At 37.4% G+C, this 20,758-nt stretch overlaps 1 protein-coding gene across 12 annotated transcripts in view; it reads left to right on the top strand.

The window, feature by feature from the left end:
• Positions 1-9,212, top strand: part of RALYL (RALY RNA binding protein like) — a 377,671-nt gene extending 368,459 nt beyond the window's left edge. For all 12 annotated transcript variants that reach the window (XM_030491152.1, XM_030491107.1, XM_030491141.1 and 9 more), the window contains one exon: positions 8,224-9,212. In XM_030491152.1, the coding sequence (XP_030347012.1) occupies positions 8,224-8,241 (18 nt within the window). In that variant the 3' untranslated portion in view covers positions 8,242-9,212. The remainder of the gene's footprint in view (positions 1-8,223) is intronic.
• The last annotated feature ends 11,546 nt before the right edge of the window (positions 9,213-20,758 follow it).

Raw genomic sequence — 20,758 nt, 5'->3', positions numbered from 1 at the left:
ATTTATAGACCTCAGAAAAGGGAAGTTATTTAGAAGGTGACAGAACTGTAATTGCCATTTCAACAAAAAAGCAATAAGTGAGGAATAAAACAAGCTCAGTCTGCCAAAAATGAAGATTTGGAAGTTAATCAAATGCCATCCAAGCCAGCCTATTATGCTGGTATGTGTATTTGAAGTTTCCAAATTGTTGTTGCTATTGATTTCTAAAAGTACACTACAGGCTTATAATGTCTTTAAAAATTACTAAATTTTGTTCCAGCCCCAACAAATAAAGAATCAAAAAACGAAATTCTTTTCTGTTTCCTTTTTGCAGGGATCCCTTCTCAGCTACTAGGTGATTCTGCACCATTTTTAGACCACAATATAAGCCCAAGTCCACAATTCTGCTTTGTAATTTTTATTTTTAAATGAATGAGTCTTGAAATCCTCATAAAACAAAAATGCACTACTATGTACTTAGCATTCGAATAAGTACTATCCAGTAAAATAAAAAGCAAAACCTGTTTAAAATAGACTCAGCTACCATTGTCATTTCCATCTGGATCACATTCCCAAACCAGGTGTTTCACAGGCAACAGTCTTTCATAGGTAAATACATCCTGTATGTTTAATTGACTGTGTTAATTCAGTACACTGTTGCTACCATTTAAGTATCTGTTATGCATCACTGCTGGTTTCATCTCCCTCCTCCTTCCTATGGTTTACTCTGAGCTTTCCCAGTATCTCTGTCTTCTCACGCTAAATGCTTCCAACTGCTTCCTCCAGCAAGCCCTCCTCCCTATTCCTTCTCTATTACTTTGCTTTTTACCTCACTCCACCTAGTCTTCATGTTGAGTAAAACTTCTGCCTCCAAGTAGCTGAAGAATCTCTTGTTGATTAGATAGGACATTCCTGATCTCATTACCATCACTGCATATAATTTCTTTTTCTTGCATCAGTGCGCTTTGGTTTTTGATACCTCTCTACACTCTAATTTGGCAATACTGGGAAAGTTTAGCAGGTGCTGTCTGTGTAATTAGTTTAAAGTAGATCTCCCAGTAAGCTTCTACTTTCTTATGTTTTAAAAATACACTACTTACATAGTAGTAGATATAATGAGTGGCCTCAGGGTACAAGTTTTAGTAGTTCCTTTATACATTAAGCTGTGTGTTCAAATCTGCACCTTTGGCATTGGTAGGGCAGGAATTATTCCCTTCAGCATTAATTGGACCACTGCCTCACACTGGGGAATTCCTACTCCACACATTGAGCAGAGGTTAATTCAATAGGAATTTTATTCTACAGCTTTCTGGCAGCACCCTGCATCCTAACACCATCTCCTTCATAGCATTCAGAATGATAAAGAACAATCCTTACTGTGGATCCTGCCAGGACTCAGTTAGACTTGCTTCTCGTGGAAAAGGCTCAGTCCCAAGAAGCACAAAACACTTAGTGGTCTCCAATGAGCATCATGCCTCTGGAAATTCACTACAAGTATCCACTTCATATTCAGGGTTAAAGAAAAGTGGGACATCTTCCCCTTTGCTATATTTGGCACTGGATCCCAAGGTGATGAGTAGCTCTCAAGGCGTACTGGTACAAGCTGAGGGAATTCTGTAGACAGCATCAGTGAGGCCTTACTGCATTTAGTTTGGCTTTATCGGCCAAGAGAGAACATGAAATGGACTGCTGGTGGTAGTAGCATGGCTGTGCTACTACTCATTCACTGTGAGGTAGCCTTGAGAGTGAATCCTGGGTAAAGGCTTCGGGGCAATGAGTTTTGCAAAAGCACCACCTTCCCAATTTCCCACCTCTTCCACGTTCTCCTGCTTGAGATCCTGCAGCCTACTCTGCAGAAGGTCCAATGCCTCCAGCTTCAGATCCCTCCTACCATCACCGGAAACTACACTACTATTCCCTGAGTCTTCTACTGCTATGAAGGACCTTGTAGAGGAATATTTTGGTATGAAAAGCAGTCAAGTAGGAGGAAAACCCACAGGGTAAAGTAAGATGGGCAGATCCACATCTTTCCTTCCTCCTCCTTGCTGCCCTCATAGACCCTCTCAACAAAGCTCTCAAATGACCATGGTGACTCTAAACCCAAAGCTGTTTCTTTAGCCTCACACCTGACCATCATCACAACTGCAGCGTGTCCTCACTGGCACTTTTGAAGTATTACATACTGTCTCCACTACTACACCAACAGTATTCATCACAAATCTGCCTACACAGGACTCTGAGAAATTAAAGATCTGTTGGTCTAGGGATCAACCAATATGTCAATAGGGATATCTCATTCTTCCTGCTGGCTTTTATCAGGCAAACAAGTGAAACAGAGCAGTTTAATACAAAGGAGATATATGTTTGTATTCACTGATGAGTAAAACAGCCATTCTCACATGTGCTCACATAAGTACTAACACTTCAAAGCAATTAAACTGTTCACTGAACAGAAAAACGATTCTGTAGTGTTTTCGCAATTAAAGTATGATTGACAGTGTACAATAGATAATGATTAGGTTTCATCATTTGAAGAAAGGTTTAAAGAAGGTGCAACTTCTTCCTTTAATTATTCTTCATTAATATTTACCAAACTCTACAATTCCTCCTATTTGTTATATGTGGTGAATACTTTATCACTAGCTCATTATAAAAGGTTTCTGTCATGTTTTACAAGTGTTACAAATGATAGCAACAGACCCATAATACACATTCACATTCCCCTGCTAACACCTACTGAACAAAGCGTTTACATTTCATATGGGGTCATTATACTAAATCACCTATATAAGTTGTTACTCAATCAGAGATTTCATGTCTTAAATCAAGGGAGAAAGCACAAGGAGTATCTCAAATGAACACAGCTGTGAAGTCAATGCGATAGCTAATACAAACTCAAGGTTCCTTGGTAAGCCCTGCTCATTGCTTGTGGTTTTCCATTCCTGACTATGAACGCTGTGTAAAAGCCAATAGAAGCGCATGCATCCATGGTGCCTTACAAACATAAATTACTGTGGTTTGCACTCAGTGTGAGCTGCCTGACTAAAAGAAAGGAAGGGTATTGTCTTGAGTTAGACACAGAAAATAAGCAGAATGGTAATTTGCACTACTACCTTCTGTAATGCATCCCGATTTTTTCTCATTTTAGGGAGATATCTGGGTTGATAATAGCTAACCATGATTTGGTTTTCTTTTTTTTAAAAAGTCCATCCTGCAAACAGACTCATTTTTTCACTTCCTTAGCTGTCCAGAAAGTACATTTCATAATCAGAAGAAATTATTACAGATGAAACAACGTATGTCATCCTAGAGGACATGAGTGGCATCTGTGGACCCATATTCAGTATTCTCAGTTGTACTATAGGAGTCAGCATCAGATGCAATCAAAGCAATCACACTACAATTGCAGTTTGAGGCAGTGCAAGTACGAAGACCAGTGTTTTGAGTGAAAGGACAGTGCGGCAGCTGCATTTTAATGGAGCTTGCACTTGTTTTGCAGAAAATGATGTATGGCATTCACATAACTCACTGCCAAAGCCTAGTCAGGCACCAGCAGCAACCTGGGAAGGTCTCAGGCATAGAATCTCCTACCCAACAGGACCCTAACAGAGGCAGAAATGCAACTTTACCTGAAACCAAGATAACTGGTCACAATTAGCTTCAGATGCCACCCTTATATTTATTAAACTCGGTCTAGAGTCCAGAAGTCCAGTCGTGAGGATGAGTTTGCCGGACAAGAAAAAAGAGGCAGGAGACCAAGAGGAAGGACATTTGAGGATTTGGGTTTCAAGCTCATGTATATATGTGCATTGTCATCTATCCATCCACTGCTTTGCTGCATTTGCTGGGAGTTTCTAAGGTTAATATTATAAAAAAAGTATTCAGAGCAATCAGTTGTTTAAAAACAGATGCATTTTGTCAGTTTAACATGTTCTATATATATATTTACTGGATGCTCTTGTTGCTTGTGATTATTGTGAGGTAAACCATAAAGTAAATTCTGTAACATCCATATTGTATGGGACTTTTGTCTAAATATTTTATTAATGTACTACAAGGGAAGATGTTAATCATGTACATCTTTTGTGTCATTTAGTCATGATGATTCTGAATACTCCCTTCAAGGACATACACTGAATTTGCGCTCTCAGACAGTAAGATTTATTCCTGTACATCTAAGTCTGGAAGATGAGCATGGTAAAGAAAGTCAAGTACACTTTTCCAATTAAGTCTGTGAGAAGGAAACTAGGTTTTTATGGGAACATATCCTGTGGTTTACCCTATTTCAGAATTGTAAGGAAGAACAAATAAACCAGAGCAGGGAAGAGGCTGAGCCCTGTTTGGATTCAGCTAGCAGAAATCACAACTCATGCCTTCGTGTCCTGGTTTTGGCTGGGATACACAGCTGATGTTTTAGTTCTTGCTAAGTTGTGCTCACCCTAAGCCAAGGACTTTTCAGTTTCCCATGCTCTGCCAGTGAGGAGGGGCACATAGCCATGACAAACTAGCCAAAGGGATGTTCCGTAACATAGAATGTCATGTTCAGTATATAAACTGGGGGGAGTTGACAGGAGCCACTGATCACTGCTCAGGGACAGGCACAATTGTATTTCACATTGCCTGTGTTCCCTGAATTTCATTCCTCTTCTCTCTTCTTCCTATTATTATTGTTATTTCTTTTATTATTATATTTGACTTTATTTCAATTCTTAAACTCAATTTGCAGTTTTACCTTTTTCTGATTCTCCTCCCCACCCCACAGTGGGGTGGAGTGACCAAGCAGCTGAGTGGTACTTAGTTGCTGTCTGAGGTTAAACCATGGCAGTCCTTTCTGGCACCCAAGCTGGGGCACGAAGGCTTGAAATAACAAGAGATCCGACCAGAGTGTGTTAAAACAATTTTGTTATAAGCATTCATTGTGTTGGTGTAATACTCATTGGTCAGAATGTTGATTTGCTCATTCTCAGAGTTCATGCACATGTGTTCACAGGCACGATAGGTAATTCCGTTCTCTGGTATTACATAGACTTATAGAGACAAATACAGTCCACCTGAACAAGTTTAGAAATGCCAGCGGCATCCCCCCGGCACAGAAGCAGTCACTGTTACAGCTTCCAGCTGCGTAGGGAGTCGGGGGAGATGAGGGTGGCCCACCTTGTTTGAAAAGAATGGTGTCTGTAGGTCTTTACCATACATTGAGATTGCCTTCTTATGAAAGCCTTTTAGGAGAAATACAAAATGCAATCTATTCCTATTGAGTCATGTTTGGTGACTAGAAGTGCTGTGCTTAGAGGAAATGGTCCCCTGGCAGGTGATCTGATGGCCAGGCTCTCCCATAAAAAATGTCCTTTACATGTAGGGCATTCTTAAAGATCTACAGATGTAAAGACTGGAATTATCTAGGCTTTGAGAGGAGGCAAGTGATATAACAGTTAAACCTCTAAAAGATGAGATGGAAAACTCTAGATCTTCACTGAATTTTATCTGATTTATGCCATCATTTTTAGCGATTATAGTTTGAGGCCCATTAAGTAGAACTGCATTTTCATTTAGTGAGGTGTTTAATATTTAATGTTGGCTTTCCAATGTTATATACTTGGTAACAGTACAAAGTAAAAACTAATTTAATCTAGTATAATTTGAATATGGAAAAATGCCAAAAGGATCATATTGGAACTATAATAATAGGAGTGAGAGCATTTCTGGAAGACTGAAATGCAGTTTTATGCCTAAGAAGACTGTTTTCAGTAGCTCATGCTGAAAAAGCCACCTAGATAGGGAAAAAAACCCAACAAAAATAATTTCAGGTGGAAAATGAACCAATAAATATTCCACAACCTATCTCCAGGTTTTTTCAGAGATTATGATGGCAATTAGGACAGTGTATACTGTTTCTCTGCTATTGTCTACGTCTGCCAAGACTATATGCTCAGTTGGGTTATTCAATTCTTAAAATGCATTATGTTCAAATCATGCATTCTAAAGTGGTTTTCTGTTAAAACTACATCAAATGAAAGACATATTGCTGTCTTAAATGTAATTCAGTTCATCCTTGTTGTGTCAGGATGTTTTTTATACATATATAACAGGAAGAAAATGAAAAGTTAAAAAAAAACATTAGTCATCATGAGGTTTTTTAATATCATCAGCACTACCATAAAGCCAGCTGATAAATTGCACCCTATTCAGAAGAAAGAAATAGAATAAAATTAGTATTGCATTACACTAGCTTAATCATAGCCCTGGGTTACTGTCATTCTATGGAAAATAAAAGCTTGACTATTTTGGATTTTAAAGTTTCTTGTCAGCCTTTAAAATTATTTGTCTTAAGGGGCAAATAACAAGCCCATGTGTTGAAGGAAGAATACAAGATTTTGAACTGGTGGGGTTGGTAAATTTGTATCATTGTTTCTAAACAACAGCAAAGCAGCACTGATGAGTTGGATCCAGATGGTTAGCAGTGACGCTTCATAATAGTAGCCTAATGAAGCTTTTTAGTGTTGGTGACAGGTAAATGCTTGAAAGGTTTATGGCAGAGAAAAAGCTTCAATAAATAACTTGAAAATCTGTCTCTCTTCTTAGATGTATAATTATTGCTTTTTATAAGGCATAATGGAACAGCAAAGCATAGGTGAAGAAAAGGCTAGAAAAGAGGAACCCTCTCTGGAGGTAATAGGATGTACAGTGTGATTTTTTTTTACTTCTTGTTAGATGAATAGCTACTTAACAACCATTAGGCATCTCTTAGACTTAAAGGGAGAATTTAAAAATCTTTTTCATATAGTTAAGCCTGTTCAGGTGCCAGGAGCTAAAAATATGGGAGACAGAAGATTTTTGTCTATGCAAGTAGAGAATAATAGTTTCAGGATATTTTAACTGGAAGAAGAAAGTTCTGGAACCTCTTGAATGAGCATTTCTCCTTAATCCTGGTTACCCATGAAGAGTATGGCCAGACATCTGGTGCTTCCTTTGCAACAAGGGGGAAGTCTGATGGCTGACTGCTTCGAAGAGCAGTGGTGTTTCTGATAAAACCTTTTTCGTTGGAAAACCAGGTTTTCAATAAATGGAAACTTTAACAGAAATCATCCTTTTTTTTTTCTGGGGAAGAAATGGCAGACTTAAAATTTACTGAAAGAGGGGGAAATTGGCTGAAAAGGACCTCTGAAATTTTTCAGGTTTTAATCAGAAGTGCAGCAGGTTTTGTCAGCTGTTTTCAGTTTCAGTCATAAAAAATCATACAAGCAGGGGGAAAAAAAGAAAAAAAAGTGAAGAAGAAATTGGCAGAAAGATATTTTTCATGTCAAAAGTAAAAAGAACCAACTTAGGTTGAAAATTTAACTTAAAAAAAGAAACCATCTACTGCTATTAACATTTTCTACTGTCGGTTTTACAAACAGATGTGATTGGGAAAATGTCAGTTTTCCTGTGGGTAGATGGAGCTGGTATGTTTTATGCTCCCCTGCAGCATCACTGAATGTCTAGTTGAAGCTGGTAGCGTGAATGGGCCACATATAGCAGGACTCCTAAATTTTTAGATGTAACCTGCCTCCAGCCTCTGCGGGAAGAATAACCCTGAAAAGTGTTGGCTGACACTGGATTTTTGCAATTTCACACTGTGGCTGGTAAAACAACAGAAATCAAAGCATATACAATTAAAGCCTATGGCATGTACACGAGAACAATAAAATAGGCGATGTCAAAGGGAAAGCCATTGAGGAAAGATCCATCAATCTGGTAACTATAAGCATTGTTGAAAGCACACAGACAATGTAAATGGTCCAGAAAAAGTATATAAATAGTGTGATGGGACCAAAGAAAAGAATTCTACACACAATTTATTTACATTGAACGCTATTACGCAAATAAATCATTTCATTGCAAAGCAGCTAAGATACATTTATCTGCTGCTAAAATAGAAATTATTCAGCAGTTGTTTGTATAGCACTATTGAGGGGAGGTATACCTCAGCCTCAACAGCTCTTGCTTGACTCAGTGTGGTTATTTTGGGCCATGCAGTCTAACAGGATTGTCGCATAGTCCTGATTGTCCGCTGCTGCAGGTACACAAATTTTCTTTTAGCTTTCTAAGGTTGAAGGTGGGAAAGTCTGATGGATATTGATATTTGATCGATTTGTGAAAGAGTCAAGTCATACTCTTCCCTCTTTTCCCCAGTTGGCTTCCTTTTGAGGTTCTGCTGGAAGAAATTCTGAGCCTTCGTACTAAAGTGAACATTTCATTTCTCAGTTTCTACAGATCAAGTGATGAGATGTCACGTGTGAACCCCCTGAAGGCTGAGAAGAGAAACTCTGACTTCTCCACAGAAAATTGTGAACTGCAGTTTCTTACTGGCTAGCAACACATTTGATTCAATTTGTATGAAAATTCAATTTACTTATTAAAATGGACATTATTGTTCAAAAATTAGAAACCCCATTTCTTATATGTTCTAAGCTGTACAATTGTTAGATTTTTATGGTTTAGATTGTAAATGTGTTTTTCTCTGGCTAATTATTGGTATTATTTTTTTAATTTTGATGTCTTAAAGGCCAATGTACTGTATCATAATAATATGAAGGACATATTTAACAGGTGTGGGAAACACTGTATACAAATGTATATTTCTAAAAGCTATTTTTATGATTAGCATGTTTTATTGTTTTACCATATTGAGAGTTAGGTGATATTGCACTTCTTCTTTGTTTACAGATTAATTCAAACAAGATCATTATGGTCAGTGTCACAATTAAATACATTGTATGGTATTTTCCATTACTTTATTTGTTATATGTGTCATTGGAAATAATTATGTTTACTAATAGGGATATCTGCTAAAAAGTGAAAATGTCAAAATAAGAGAGCAATCCATGATAAACTGTAAATTGGATCCTCTTGTAAATCCCTTCCTCCAAATAAGCACTCTCTGTGATGCCATTCATCAGATAGTCGTTACAGCTGCTCCTGCAAGTCTTTTAAGCCAGTTTGTTGCTACCTTATGGCAAGTTTACATGGAAGTCAGTCTCCTGTCTAGCCAGGTAAATTACTTATAGACTGCCAATGTTTATCAGCCTGAGTTAGCCTACTGATTACTTTTTGGGTTATTTTCTGGCAGTAGTATTTCCACTCCCAGACCCCTAACACCCTTCTAAAAGCCTGCAGCTGGAATAATTATGACAGATGTTGTAAGGGGAATCTCAGTATAGAATTTCTTAATAAATCATGTTTCCTTTCAAACAGAACGGATGCATTATTTCTCTTGTGTTACTGAGATATTAAGGGTATCAAAGCATAGGTGATGTGGGCACAAGATAGTCTTCTTTTAATGAAAGTTCAAATTTGTTCACCGTCTGAAAGCTAGACCTCCTTAGCACTGCAGATGCAAGGAATAGATATTTATTTACCTATATCTTAACGTGAGATATACTCCTATAGAAAGAGACATTTCTTTAAAACTGATTGCAGGGAAAAAAAATTATTTAATAACTACAGCTTTCAGAGATGGAGAGGTGTTAATTTAAGAAGTATCTTAAGCAGTCAAATGGAGCTCAGACCCAGCTGTGTGCCAGACTGCAGCACAGAGCTCTGGCATCCACTGACATCTGTGGCCTAGGGTATTTGGGATCATCCAGCACCATGAAGATGAACCCTTGCCTTGCCCTTTCAGTCATTCTCTGTAGGCTGAAAGTAAGAGAAAAATAAAGGTTTTTATAGATCCTTATAAAAGTCTGATCCATAGATCAGACTTTCAATTTCTATAAAAAACAGCAGTTTCTGAGATAGGTTCACCTCAAACAGTGGGTGTATAAGGAGATGGGAGCTCGAGGTCTCCAGTCAGGTTTCCACCATGGGGACCACCATCAAAGAAGGGCTGATATTCTTCACACATTTGGAAGAAAAGCATACATTTGAATTTAATTTTCTATTACTGAGTGGGAATTTTCTTCACTAGGAGATATGCAACATAGCACTCACATTTATGTTTGTGTATTTATATTTAGCTTGTCTACTGTCTGTGGAGTTACATGGTTTACCTAAGCGCTGAGTAATACCTAACTACTTAATTAAGGAAAGATTAGTATAAGTAGCTATGCCTGAGCATAAAAAATCACAGCTTCAGAATCCACCAACGCTGACTCTCCCAGAAAATTACAGCAAAAAATATGACTTCTGTTTAAGTGAAATGTTAGGTCAAATCAAAGGGTGAAATATTTTTCCACTATCTATATATTAGTATAGGTTATGATCATTTCTAACTGTAAAAATGCAAAAGAAATTGCCATTTTGGGATCTCCATCTTTGGCAGTTAAAAAAAGAACTTGAAACCTTAGCAGCTCAACAGGCATTTTGCCCATTTCAATTATGTAAATTGTTGGCTGACTTAAAAGATTAAGAATGTCATCCAAGGAGATCAGTTCTGATGCTGATGTTCATAAACTACATATAAGAAACAGATAGGTATATCATCTTTTCAGCACTTCCATTCCAAATGAGCTACTAATCACAAAAAGCACTCTATTAGATTTTTATAAATTCTTTCCAATCATTACCCCTAGATTATATACTCACAGAAATGATTGCATCATCATAATGTCGACACTGTTTCACACCACATTTAAGTCCTGAATATATTTTGAACACAAAAAGACACCTCTGACAAGACCCTGAGGCACTACATTTGCAAGCCAAAAGCTTGTTGTGCCAGTGCAGTCAATTACTAGCAAGGTTTCTTAATGACATGTTTGCTTCGAATTACTACAGAGGATGCTGGTAGCTTCAACAGAGCTCGATAGTTCTCTACTTTTCATGTATGCGGTATGCTCGGTGGTGTTTGCCATCATTACCTATACTTGTTTTACATTGGTTTTGTCAGTTGTGAGGTTTCTTGAAATTGCTCATCCCTTGCAATATTGAAGAATAAGAAACATAAAGGATCTTATCAGTCGGTTTGGATAGTCAACAGTCTTATAAAATCCTTTATGGACAGTCCTGAATTAAACAAATTCATTTTCTACACAGGCCTATTTGCTCTGTGTATTTCAGATATTTGTTTCAAACCTGTGCAGCTGCATGAATGGAAAATATTCACTAAAAAGCTTTAAAGTTTGGATCAAGAAAAAATATTTTTACTTTTGTAAACTCTTGTATGACATGCTGTGGTTCATATTATTTTTCTCTGTAGATCCGTTCTTAGTTCTGAAAAATTATTGTATTTAACCTATGTAGATAGCTACAACCTTGTAAGCAGTCATATTTTTAATAGGTGCCACTGCTAGTTAGAATTAAAACATTCAGGGTTCGCCCATGTAGATCAGATTGATGGCTCATTACAGTTTTCTTTAAAATATTGTAACATAATTTTTACATGTCTGTAAATAAATATTTTCTCTGATTTATGCACTAATTCAGTTTTGTAATTTCTTCTTTTAAAATGTGATTCTAAAAAGCTTTCCAGGGAAAATGTCTTTCTCTCATGGAAAAATACCATTTAAAGCTCTGTAATACAACCGTGCATCACAAATTTTCCAAGCAAAACAAACAGAAACAGGCGTCCATAATATGAAGTACTTACCTTGAGTAAGTAAGATGGAGAAAAATGTGGTAAATCTTGCTATCAGTTTAACGGTTTGAGACATTTAAGGACCAGTCATGTGTTAAAAGATGACTGAGAAGAAATGTGACAAACTTCATGAAAAGAGAGGATTCTTCAGTGCGGTATGAGAGAGAGGGTCCCAGTGGTGATATTTCATCAAATTTGAGGAATGCATTTTCTTAATTTTGGAAGTTTCTAAGTTTCATGTATCACTAAAGCAGTATGAATATAAGTTATGAAACCATGTTAAGAATAGTTACTGTTTTATGTTCGGTATTCAAATACAGTTTTTTATTCATAGTTTATTATTACATTCACAAGGTGCTACTATACAAACAAAGGCAAATTGGTTCACAAAGTCTACGAGGATGTTTTAAAATTATATTGGTATAATATAATATACCAATATTGTATTGGGAAGCAAGTCGATTTTGAAATGTTGTGTGGTACATAATTTTCTACATTTTTGTGTGTGTTGTAATTATTACAGCTATACCAGATTTTGCACAAGTTTGTGAAATTTATAAACAAATTATATGCACAATACAGGGCTAACTTCTCACCCAAAAAGAACCCTGCTACAGGTTAAATAGTAGCCAATTAAAATCATTTCTAATTCCTTTTTAGTAGAGAAGGTAGTCTGGGAACATCAAAAATTTCCAATTTCCATGTTCAGAAGGATCCTCACTAGTCTAGAAAATTTAAATAAGCAATATATCTGATTTGAGAAGAAAAGGATAATAAAGTAAAATAATTTAACTTTCTGTACTAGTCTGTCAAGATCTTACATAATAAACATTCTAAAAAAAAAAATCACTTTAATAGTCTTAAAATCTGTGTTGGATCATACTGGGCATGAGGGATATTATTGCTGAAATTAAGGCATCAGTCAACCAAGAATAAGCAGGAAGTGCAGCCTGAAGTCTTAGATGGATAAAACATCAAACAATCTAACACTTTATGGGCAAAGGAGCAATACATTACAAATATTTTTGGAACAGAGAAGTTCTTAAGCCTTTGTATTATTAATAACAAAGTATAGAAAATATAATTAATGCAATTGAGTTGTAGTCAAGGTTATATTGCAGTATTTTTTTATTTGATCGTATGAAGGTCCATCCTGAGCCTCATTAATTGCCATTAGGGACAAAGACAAATATTTTTGAGTTTTGAACTTCTTGGGAAAATCATTATAAAAATAATGCAAAATTATTAGAGGAGTGGAGGAGTTTTCCACATAAGTAATGGAATCCTGTCTCTTTACCTTAATAGCCCTAAAGGATGTCTCCAAAGCAAACCATTGAATATATTTTCTTATCTCATAAATTCTTTACTCTGAGACAGTAATCTTGTTCCATGTCTACATAATTTCAGGCTTTTATCCTCCCTAAAATAAACCTATAGGACTTCTGCATCATAAGAGCTCACCAAAGTCATCCTCCCAGATCCAGCAGCCACAGAGCAGAAAAAACACCTCTATATAGTGTCATGGTTTAACCCCAGCCAGCAACTAAGTACCATGCAGCTGCTCACTCACCCCTTCCCTGCCCCAGTGTAATGGGGAGGAGAATTGGAAAAAAGGTAAAAACCTGTAGGTTGAGATAAGAACAGATTAATAATTGAAATAACGTACAATAAAATAATAATTATAATAATTATAATAATTATGGTGATGACGAGCAAGATTACAAAGAGAGAGAGAAAATCAAAAAAAACCAAAAAAACCAAAACAATTGCTCACTACCTGCCAACCGATACCTAGCCCAACCTGAGCAGCTATCAGTCCCTTCCAGGTAACTCCCTACAGTTTGTATACTGGGGGAGTATAACTCCCCCAGTTTTGGGGAGTGCTGTGGTATGGAATACCCTTTTGTCTAGTTTTGGTCAGGTGTTCTGTCTCTGCTTCCTCCTGGCTTCTTGTGCCTCTCCTCACTGGCAGAGCATGAGAGACTGAAAAGTCCTTGGTTTAGAGTAGGCACTACTTGGCAACAGTTAAAGCATTGGTGTGTTATCAGCGTTGTTCCCAGACTAAAAAACAAAACACAGCACTGCACCAGCTACTAGGAAGAAAATGAACTCTATCCCAGCTGAAACCAGGACATATGGTTAGGCTCCCACACAAGAGGAAGGGCAGTATGTGTGGACAGAAAGACACATGGACAATCTGAACTAGAAGAAAAGATGTTTCTTTTGGCCAGCAGCTGCCAGTTTTAATGGTCAGCAAAGGACAGCCCTGACTACAGACAGTCTACTCCTAAAGGAGGGTACAACTAAAGATGCAGGAATGATTAGGTACACTAACTAAAACCAGCACAACTTGACATGTCAGTACTGTAGCTGTGAGCATTCCTCACCAATGCAATGTGCTCGCCATGAGGATGAGAGAGAGAAAGAGAGAAAGTAAAGGCACCTGTGTACAGTATTTCCAGCCCTATTCTGGTAATCCATGCCCTTACGACAACCAGTTCTGGAAAACGGGTAAGAAAACTCTCTGAGAAACTGCTTAGGAAAAACACAGTGCTATACAAAATAAACGATTGTTGGGGTTTGGATGGTGGGTTTATTAACTCATTTGAGACAAAAAGAGCTTACAGTTTTTAATTGATACATATTTTGGGGTTGCTATAGTATTTATTTGAATAACTTCTTAAAGAAAGATTGCTGTTCCATACTTGTGTGAGCAGAATTCACAATTATCACATTCTATTTGAACAGAAAACCTAGTTCCCATACCATCCATACTGTATCAATCCAACTAACCAAGCAAAAATGCTTCTAAAGGTTACGTTTAAATCTTTCTGAGACTATCTTGGATACATATATTTAACTGCTTAAGGTAATGGAGAAATAGCTTTGCATGACCACTCTGTGGTATATTATACATACATATCTGTATGTGAATATATCTACAATGTGTAGCTATGCATATGTGGAAAAAAATTTCTTCCATTGCTTTGTGTTTTAGATAATTAGAAATGTTTCTTCTCAGCTAGAGACAACTAATGTTGTAGAAAATAAGAATCGAACTCATCCCTGGCGTAACTCTACTGATGTGTCATTAAATGAATATCTTTGGTGTCTACTCCATCTGGATTCTTAAGCAGAAACTGTGGTCGATGTTCACCCTTTGAGGAGTTACAGCAGCATTTAGCATGCTACTTAAAGAAAAAAGAATTTGTAACTCGTATTGCTGTTGCTAGTGTTGCTGCTGCAGCAGGAACGTGGCGGAACACAGTGGAGGAGCAGAGGATATAAAACTTGGTAGGACTGCAACTTAACAGGGCACTGAAACTTGAATGGGTATTGAAAGGATCTTACCCGGGGATGACTGAGGATATTATTGAAAGGGGATATGCTGCACTTGTACTCATTTTACTTTTGAAGAAATTACATGGCTACCAATATCACATGATTCTGACTATTCTATCAAGGGTTAAGCCTCCAAATTTCCAGAAGACTTTGTCTGAACTTACTGAGAATTCAACATCTACCAATGTGTAGCAAATCGTATGGAAAATTAACCCACTATTCAGAATTTTGGCCTTGTTTAATCCACAAGGTGGGGGAGGGATTTAATAAATGCCTGTTTACTTGAGTGGCTACATTAACTGTAAACCTATGTTTCCATTGATGGGAAAACTAGATGAGACAGCTACCCTTCTGATACATCTAAATGCCAAACTCCAGGAAAATGTACACTGGTCCTGCGAGGAGAGGGACTATGTAATCATAACAAGATGGCAGCTGGGCACTACCACTAGAAAAATGACCCTAGACAGCAGCCCATGCTCGAACCACTTCTACTGAGCAGCTGATTGTTTGCAGTAGCAATTCGACACTTTACCTTATATGAGCCTTCCTTCAGAGGTAAAGTGTTTTTATATGTTATGCTAATTTTATTGTGAAAATAGGTATAACAGCTCTCAGGTAAATGAGATAGCACTGTCTTAAAACAGCAAAGATTTTGGCTTAATATTCTATGAAGTTATTTTGGCTTTAGTTATTTAAATGATTCCTGTACAGGGTAAGTAATGTTCACTATCTCTGACTAGTAGGGGAAGACCACAAACATTTATTTTCAGAATATTCTTGAGGTTTTAAAGCACATTTTCTTAATTTAATCTCTTTTTAAAAAACTCATTGTTCTCTCTCTCTGCAATGTTACACTGGAAGGAATTATAAAAAGCAAGCATTTAGCAAATACAACATTCAGAAAGTATTTGCAAAAGATACTTCATAAACATAAATAAGAAATAAGTTTAGTAGGAAGATGTCTATTTAGACTAACAAGTAGAATTGATAAAAATAGGAAAGTTTTCAGGTGTACAAGCCTATTGGTATTTTTTCTAATTTACCCTTAGACTATGCTTATATGGCTTGATCAGCTTGTCTACAAAAACAGTGCTCTTAAAAACAGCAAACCAAAATGCAACAGACATGTTCTTATCTTATGGCATAGTAATGGAGCTATGCCATAACCCATATTTTCAATCATCAGTCAAAATTCTGATTTATGCAATTGTTGTTACACAAATCATTGTGCAAGAAATGTATAAATCAGTGTGATGAATATGGATTGAGGGTGGGGTTCTTTTCCCAACACAGAGTCTTTTATATTCTGGTCTCCATTAGTACTTTACTTAACACATAAAGACGAAGTTTTATGCAATATGTGAAAGCAAGCAAATAAATGCCTAGATATTTCTTAGTTCTATATAGGAAAACTTTCAGTGATATATGTCAGGAGTTTTACTCTGTTTGTGATGACATACCACCTTACTTTCAATCAATGTATCAGTGTTTGAACTGCTGTTTTACAAACCTATTCACTGAGCAGTATTATGTAAGGTAGCAGGCTTCAGAGAGCAAGCGTATCAAATCATGTATCAGGAACACGAAAGTGGTTCTTGACAGCAAGCTATATAAACTCAATTGCGCTGATTTCAAGGAGAAGTGACCTTTCAGATTTGGATACCTCTCCATTTACTTGAGGATCATTTATATGTGAATTGCAAGTTTAAGTGTTTTTTGTGGTATGCCAACAAGGTGGAAAAACAGTAATCCAGGAGCACTACCAGCTTAAACATGGCTCATCCTGACCAATTTATTCCACACTGGTTTTATGGGATCCAGAGAATGTCACAAGATAACATTATAGTAACAGACAATCAATAATATCAATAAGAAAAATGGTAAAAATCACTGCCAGTGAAATTGCATGTGGGCAACTATGTAGGCAAATGACATTACTGACTGCTCTATTAGATGTAGACTTAACAAGAGAAGCTCTGTGAAATCCCACATCTGCTGCTGCTGCCTACTCAAGAGAATGAAGAACCCAAGCAGATGTTAGATTTCCAGCAGTTTCCTCAGATAGCACTTGTCAAAGGTGTCTTTTTATAGGTGACAAGCTCAAGCTTTCCACCAATCACCTTCATCCCCTTTTTGTGTGTGGTTTGTCTCATCTGTTAAATTACAAGGTTTTTCAGAGAAGAGAAATGCAGGGAAGTGGTCTCCTTGTAGGAATGAAGAGCATGAGTGAGTGGGTATGTGCACACTCACTCCTGCACAACCCACAGACTTGAAGATGGAGGAGATCCCTTCCCATTTCCACTGCCCAGGGCAAACTCCTTGAGGAGTGTGAACCTTGACTCTTTTCAGTGAAGTCACAAGAGAAAAGAAATATTCCTGAGATCCACTGGCAGATGTTTCCCAAAAAGATGGGCTATGCAACTGCTCCAGGGAAGCAGAGCAAATGGTAGCGGCTGGAGGACATGGCAGAGGGAAAAGGAAAGGGAAGACAGAGAGGGAGACACTAGCAAGGAGTTGCCAAGAAACCAGTGTTTGCCCCAATGAGCAGACTACAGGGGTAAGTATCTCAAGGAAGACTATAGGGCTGTTGGAAGGCAGAGTGAGAGGTTATCTCATTGCCAAAATGCCACTGGATAAAAATCTATGTTTTGTGCGGGATCCAGAGTAGAACATCCAAAGACATAGGATAGAGAGTCCTAACAAAAATGTAAGTTTTTGTATGCACACAGATGAGCTGTGGGCATGAGCTATGTAAACAGGACACACAGAGATATTAAGTCTAAGGCAACCTAGCCCAAGCCCAGAGTGACCATTTTCTTGCCTCCTGAACCAAAGCAGCTTGGATGGAACTATAGTTTAGGGCATGTTTTGAAGACTGCAATATTAAACTGAGGCATCTATATACCACATAAGTCTTTCAGTGCTTGTAGTCCTAATGGCTTGACTTGGAGAAGTAGAGAGTCCTACTGGAGTCAACAGTAATACCATACACTTAACTCCCTTGTTACAATCCCAAAACAGGCACACCAAGGAAGCAATATAGATGCCTAAACACAGCATCTGGAGCCATTTTAGTATCCCCCTTTTTAGATTCTCCACAAAGGCATAAGGCTCACATAGTCCTATCCATACGTGCCAGTCCCAGGAGGATGTTTCAGTTACTCAGAACATTTGAAATGGTATAGATGTGGATGTTTAGGTTCCTGAATGGGGCGTCCAGTTTTAATTGTGATGTTTTAATAGGATAACTGCTTGAAGATACTAGTAAAAAGGGATGAAGAATGCAAAGAAAAGGTTTGACTGAGGAAGCAGTTGGTTGGACAAGCTTCTGAAATGTGAGTTGGCAGCGGTAAAACTCAAAGTTAGTGGCAAGTCCTATAATAGTTAACTAAAGTAGGAACTAAAACCCTGATCTGACATTACCCACTGAAAAAAGAATTAGATATAGCTTGTGCTAAATTATCCTTTTATCACCTATGAAAAGATGCCAGACTTTGGCACCTATCATTGCCGTTAAACGGACTATACTTTAGTCACACTTAGACTCAATTATTGCCACAGTGCTAGGCACAGCTATTTCAAAATATACCCCAGCCTGTGTGATCTTTGTACTGCTGGGCTCCCAATTAAAAGAAAATTACTGAAGGCCCATCTTCTCAGCTTAGCACTGTAGGAGCTTGAAAAATAAGAATGATTTCTCACCATGAACTGTGAAATGAACATAAAAGTGGTGTAGACTTCTTTTTTCCCTTTGAATTTCAAGTTCACCTCTGATTTAGAGTCAGAGACACTTTGCTTAGTAAAGCTACACCAAAGGAGCCCTGTAATCCAACTGCAAACCTGTCTGAAAAGCAATTCATCCCTGGCCAACAGAGTCATTTTCAGCGAAGGAAGGGCTGAGTCCCAAGGGCAATCCCTACCATGAGGGCTTTGGGATCCACCCCTACCAGAGCTTTATGAACCTTACAGACATCTTTCTTTGTCCTTCTGTCTTAGTGGCAGTAGAATAATACAAAGCGGATAACTATAGCTTCAGAGAAACTTGTTATGCATGAAATGTAATGAGTTTCTTTTTTTAATAGCAGTTAAATTCATTACAGAAATCTTGTGCATTCCTGCTGTTGTGAAGTAATAATCTGGGCATTTGTCTGGCTGTCACAGGGACAGCCATGTGGAAGAGCGTAAAAAGGGGCAGGCAGGAGAAAGGTAAATTATTTTTTATAAGACACTGGCCTTTTTTGTGGGTTTTTTTTTCAAAGGCTTACCAATTCATACATTAGTAAAACCTTGATAATTAATAACCTGTACTGTTCTTGTTTTGTATATTGCTCTGTTAAACTTTTGTTGTACTATATATTCATGCTCATATGCTCACATATCTACTATAAAATTTTCTGTTCAGACTCCCATCAGCTAAAACAGTATTAGAGAGAACAGTTTTCAGAAGGATATAACAGATTTGGAACCATGCCCAGCTTTATAATTTGAGTAAAATGCAAAAATACTATAATACAAAAAGGAAGACCTTTTGCATTTCTTTAGAAACTATTCCTCAGCTCTCAGTTCTTACTGTGTCCTTCTTGGTTAAAATGGAGGATGTTGAACTGCAGTATCTGAGTCAGCTCAAAATTATATATATAAATGTAATTCTAGTGCCATTTGTTTCTCCATGAGTAAGCTGACAAAAGCCAAGAGCTTGAATAGTATTCAGAAAGGAATTAGCCATTCTGCGGGGAATGAAAACGTGCATTTAAGTGTATTTAAACAGAAATAGTTCTTCTTTTAAGAACGGCATAAACTTTTTTTTATTTTTTTTCCCTTCAGTGCACGAGCTAAACACTAACTGACAGCACAAAGGGAATCTGGAAACAAGTTATTCCATGACTACTTACCCGGGGATTTCTAGCACCCCTCTCTGCACCCTTAAAGAGTAACATGATCAGAAACTATATAATAGGACTTGATGGAGGCAAGTTGAGGCTTAAAACACATAAAGCAGAGCTAGACACATTACAACTGTATATTTCTAGTGTTACTGAGCAAAATTGTACTGTAACGACTCCTTCACAGCATAGGGGAGAGAATACTATTGTGTTTCAGCTTACATTGCACTTCTCATGCTTCAGAGAAGTACAAATACACTGCTGGTAACTCGGGAGATGAAGCGACACCACAAGCCAGGACGTCAAATTGAGCATTTCCTTCTTCCTTAGAAAACAAAAGGGTACAAGAGTAGTTCATGTGCTCAGGCTTAGCTACGAGAATGTGTTACCTATACTACAGCACTCCACTCTGTGGTTTCTTCTACATAAAATTAACCTAGTGATAATTCCCGTTCTGTATATTGCTATTAAACTGTGCACACAGGAGTCTTCTGGCCTGCTGTGATTAGGTGTAATGTGATACAGTTTTTATTATTAGCATGAAAGTGAGAGGGTTTTGGTTGAAACTGCATAGTTTTGCACTCAGTTTTGCAGTGATTCATCCTCTTAATTATTTATGAAGAAAGCACTAATTAATACCCCTAATTACTGCACTTACTCTTTGCGTAAAAAGTTAATTTTCTGAGAATTTTCACAAGAAGCTCTTAATTACTTTATGAGTTAAATTTATTTAGAGGTGGGACCTTTAGTTTAGCAATCAGAGTCAGACTTTTTATCTGTCCCCAATGATATGTGCATTGGCAAGCGTGCATATGCAAGCCCTGGCAAAGGAAGGGATCTTGAGAAACTGGCTAGGGTTTTTCTTTATATTGTTTATTGATGGGTTTGAGGACTGTATATCACCAATTCAACAGAATTTTTTTTTAAAGGAAGTCTCTAAAATAATATTTTCCTTAAGAGAAGCTTGCAACAATCTTTGAACCACAAAAGTGACACT

This window comes from Strigops habroptila, chromosome 1, assembly GCF_004027225.2.
Source record: "Strigops habroptila isolate Jane chromosome 1, bStrHab1.2.pri, whole genome shotgun sequence".
NCBI classification, from domain to species: domain Eukaryota; kingdom Metazoa; phylum Chordata; class Aves; order Psittaciformes; family Psittacidae; genus Strigops; species Strigops habroptila.
The sequence above is the reverse complement of the archived record's forward strand: the minus strand, read 5'-3'. Positions and strand labels throughout refer to the sequence as shown.